The 4,745-nt window shown below is 44.9% G+C and overlaps 1 protein-coding gene across 1 annotated transcript in view; it reads right to left on the bottom strand.

The window, feature by feature from the left end:
- LOC106804901 (5'-3' exoribonuclease 1-like) overlaps positions 1-4,745 on the bottom strand; it is a 33,311-nt gene continuing 28,566 nt past the window's right edge. Inside the window, exons 27-33 of the mRNA XM_014806291.1 lie at positions 4,347-4,488; positions 3,910-4,117; positions 3,697-3,775; positions 2,805-2,991; positions 2,191-2,376; positions 1,724-1,866; positions 1-1,445 (exon numbers count right to left, since the gene is read on the bottom strand). Of these exons, the coding sequence (XP_014661777.1) occupies positions 1,173-1,445; positions 1,724-1,866; positions 2,191-2,376; positions 2,805-2,991; positions 3,697-3,775; positions 3,910-4,117; positions 4,347-4,488 (1,218 nt within the window). The 3' untranslated portion in view covers positions 1-1,172. The remainder of the gene's footprint in view (positions 1,446-1,723; positions 1,867-2,190; positions 2,377-2,804; positions 2,992-3,696; positions 3,776-3,909; positions 4,118-4,346; positions 4,489-4,745) is intronic.

Genomic DNA, 4,745 nt, shown 5'->3' with positions numbered 1-4,745 from the left:
TTTTGTAACATGTTCTGAAACATCTATTCAGTTTTTACAAGCTTCTTGAATGGTGTAGTACACCCATTATAAACACACATTAAAAAATCCACTTACGTGGCGTTTGCTTTTAATTCCTCTTCGTTTAGTTTAAGCGTGACATACAGGTAACCAACATTTCAAAATTTAGCTCAGTCCAACTTCAGAAGTGTAGAGCTCTGCACTGCAGCTTCAATGCTTACTGGCTTTGACATTGATAACATTGATTTCTCAACATAACTAAAGCAGTGTTCGTGCATTCATGCGCGCGTGAGTATTTGTGTCTGTGTGTGCGTTCGTGTTTGTGTGCGCGTACGTATGGGTATTTATGTGCGTACGTGTCTGTGTGTGCGTGTGTCTTTGTGTCTGTGCGTGCGTGCGTGTTTAGCGTCCGTATCCGCACACATGCGTGTGTGCGTGTGGGTGTGCGGTGTGTGTGCGCACACGTTTAATTAAGTGCACATTTCACACAGTTGGCAATCATGCCTTGTGCAAATTACTTTACCAAACACATACCCCTACTAGTAGTGATATATTTTTGGTTTTACATAGGTACCTCATAATTCGAGAAAAAATCAATGTTTAAAAACAGCTTATAACTCTACTCCTTCATCTACCGTCACATATTTTTACACTTACTATAAAAGTCAGTGTTGTCTTTGCAATGAAAACAAGTTGCTAAAATCTAAAACAGACTTGCACTATGTTCTATACAAGAAAACGCACCTGTGGCTAAATAATCAAAACGGCTAAATTACAGCCACATGGAAACTCAACATGAATCTCACCTGCATTACGCTTTCACAAACAATAATGTCAAATAATGTTCCTGACAGGGCACTAAACTGTTTGTTGTCACAGGTGCATTATTTATATCATTTCAACACAAGACTGGTTCCATAAGTAAGAGTCTAGCCTAGTAAACTCAAATACGAGAACAATTTGGTGCCAATAAGTCTGCATTCTGTACATGTAGTGTGGTAACACACAGCTCACAATAGCAGTACACTATCTTTTCCCACACGTATACAACCGACATGCAGACGTTTCCCGTCCCTTACTTACGAAAATAATATACGATACATCTGTTGACCGAAGATTCAAAAGAGTATCACAGTTGATGCACGCACAAAGCGACACGCTCCACACACTCTCTATATTTGCTCGCCGGTCGTGCTAAACTTTATCGCCAGGCGCGACTTTCGTGGCTGGCGAGGTTTCGGTTTCTGCTTTGGCTGCGCATCCTTTGGCTTCTGCTCGGGTTGAAACAGGTTGGTGGTCTGCAATCGTTCCTGCGTGCTGCCAGCAGACGACGCCTCCGCAACCTTTGTGCCTGCCGAGCGTCTTGTGGTGGTACTAGCCATTGGCTGCTCTCCAACGATCACCTCAGCCGACTTTTTACGAACCGGCGTCTGTTGTTTCTGAACCTGAAGCGGCAGAGACATCGCTGACGATCAAAGGGTTTGTGTTTGTGTGCGATTGTGATGGCCAGGAACGGTCTATGCCCTGACCGATGCGGTATTATGACCGTAACCTCTAAAATGTCATAGGTTTTGTACGACGCTACTTCAAAATTACAATATTTTAGATTTTTAATTATATCTTACATTCTATATCTTATGTTATAGATATAATTATTACTACACTACGTTTCGTGCAATGGGCCCCAGTTGGGTTAGTGGACATCGTTTAAAGGTGGTACTACCTGCAGTGGTATGAATGCAGCAGGAATTCCACCGGATGACTTCTGTGGTGTTCGCGGGCTGTCAGAACTTGCTTCCGACTTATTGAAATCAACTGGTCTCTGAGCCAGTGCCTGTCCAGTCAAATCCCTCTGCTCCATGCCACCTAGAACAGCCGCAGAGTATGTGATAATGGCTATTGTGATTGTGTGGTGCAGCACTACAGCATTATCTATTCTTCTATTAGAAATATCGCTGACACGCGCGTGAGCATACTGATGTAACACATCGGCATGCCTTCACACCCGAGTGCTATGTCATTCTTCCGCTATGTGTGACCACCACATGCAGCTAACACGTTCGGCACTGGTGTGCGATGCCACTTTGCACCGCATCGTCATCACTTACTGACAAAACAATTAGGAACTGACTTTATACTGACAGTCGCCATCTCTATATTATAATGGGAAGGTGGACGGAAGGTGTTTACCACTTGCTTGTGGGCTTCTAGGGAAGGTGCCACCAACGTTCATCATGATTCCTGCATGGGGCATCACTGGTGGCACAAATCTCGCTGGGGCAAGCACATTCGATGAATAATTGATAGGGTGCATGTTCGCTGCATGGACAGATGAATTCTGTATTTGGTGAAGTCCCCTAGGCCCTGGATATCCACCTGAAAAGCAATGTACTACTCAATATCTTGCCAATGATAATGTTGACAGGCATTATCGCAATTAACACCATAGGGAGCTTCTTATACACACGCAATGGCAGGACTCAAGGAAGTATGGGTACCTGCCAATATTCTATGTTCAGACCATTCCGTACAAGATTATAGGCTATGCTTGCAATACTCTGTGCTCCCTTCTTCTATTCTCATAACACAATGTGCTAAAGTATTCTATGCTCTCAACACTGCACCAAAGCATCATTGCAAGTATCACTGTATGCACAAGGATTTTAGCCAACGTTTATACGACACTCTGTACACACTGCTCTACGTGATGATTCTATCTCACACCGTCGAACACACAGTGTTTTGCCCCCCCCCCACCCCAGCACGAGCGATCGTCGTCCCGCCACGCTACACGAATAGCCCACCTGGTGGCGGAGGTGGACGAGGAGAGAAGCCAGCCGTGAGTGGTGGGGGTCGCACCATGGCGGGGTTGTTCGAGCCTACGTGCATGAGCGTGACGGCGGCGGCGCTCTCTGCCGCCTGGTCGCGGCTACGCATCATCGAGCCCTGGCAGCGCAGGCCGTTACTCAGCGTCAGCTTCGCGAACACATCCTGCAGAAGATGAGCGATGATTAGCCGTTAAGGCCCCCGCACACGGTGCGCGAGCAAAATACCTATCGTGTTTGTTTTTTCTGGCTCAGCCTTTAGGTTCGTTGGTTTATTGGCCAACTGGGAATCGAAGACTTTATTTATTATTTTCAGAACTACGTTTCTTCGGTGGAAGTCACAGGTCGTATTCTGAAAAGATGCTAGTGCCATCTTGGAAAGTAAATTATTGTATTCCATCACAAAAGAAAAGACTAAATTCAAGATTAATGCATGACATGGAACATGACGGTGTTTCTATCTGCGAGGGACCGATATCCACAAATCAATGAACAACTCCAACGGCATATAGTGAATGATGGTGAAACTTTGAGAGATGCCGTGTGAGTGTAATATGGAGGCATAATGTTGCGACAATCTGTATCTTGATGTACAGTCAAACCTGTATATAAGGGTCACTCAAGGTAAACCCCTAAAAGTTGCGTTTACAGATATGTGCCCTTCTATAGATCTAGGTGGTTTCAGTGCATCACTCCCAATCAAAAAATATGCAAAGTGTATTTTACAGATGGGTGCTCATTCTACTCCAAGGAACTGCTAAGTATTCTTTATGAATAGGTGTCCATTGTATAAAAATATTTGCTAACACAGGTTTAAGTGTAATTATAACATGCGATTTTAATGTTGACAATTTTGAATGAGCCTACTCACAGATCCCTGCGAAATGTACTCATAGTGAGGTGGATGGAGGCCGACTCCCTGGCACCACATCGCCAGATCATATACGGCCCTGTTACGAAAACCAACATTAATTAGTGTCCTGTCTTTGCAATAGGTGTACATCAAAACATTTAACAGCAATGTTCAGTTTAACGCAAAGCACCGTTCTGCAAAAGTTTACAAAAACCAACGACAACTGCATACCTTCTCGGTTGTTGCCTGCCACCTAGCGCAGATATAGCTGCTTGATTTCCCTGAGCACTGACTCGGTTTGGCTGTACATGTGCTGCCATTTGTGTCTTCTGTAACATCGGCTGAATAGGCGCCTGAACCTGTGGATGCATGATCGGCCTCTGCTGCACCCGTGGCTGCTGCTGCTGCTGCTGCCTGATCAATGCAGCTTCACTGGCAGCTACAAGAGATAGAATAACGCAAATAAAGCTGCAATTACGACACTCGCTAGAAACGAAAAGAAGCAAATTACGATAAGAAACAGCTGCAAATTACAAGAATAGAATAAAATGCTGCGGGGCTACAACAATGCGACAAAAGCTCCATCGCTGGTCTCACAAATGCGTACGAGGTTGCAATGACCTCTATCCTCAAATCACATCACTTCCTAAAATCCGTAATAATCTTACTTTTAAAGAGATCTTCCACAGAGACTGGAATACCGTACTGGACGGCGTCGACATTACTGTTGGTGGCTCCCTCTGACGGAACATCTCCTTCACACTTAATGTTGAGCAGCTGCTTCAGGGCTTTTGTGCTGTCCTCTACGTCCTATAATTATGTAGAATATGTTTTAAATCTTATTGTTGATTATTTTTGTTACACTGGTGCTCGCTATTCACTACACATCACTATGGAATCTCACAAATATCTACCCAATAACAGCATTTCTATTGGGGTAGGCGTATGAAGACACTGACACTTACAAACACACACACACGCACACGCCCCCGCCCCCGCACACGCAGCACACGCACACGCACACGCACACGCACACGCACACGCACACGCACACGCACACGCACACG

Source organism: Priapulus caudatus, unplaced genomic scaffold (genome assembly GCF_000485595.1).
Source record: "Priapulus caudatus unplaced genomic scaffold, Priapulus_caudatus-5.0.1 Scaffold92, whole genome shotgun sequence".
NCBI classification, from domain to species: Eukaryota; Metazoa; Priapulida; class Priapulimorpha; order Priapulimorphida; family Priapulidae; genus Priapulus; species Priapulus caudatus.
The sequence above is the reverse complement of the archived record's forward strand: the minus strand, read 5'-3'. Positions and strand labels throughout refer to the sequence as shown.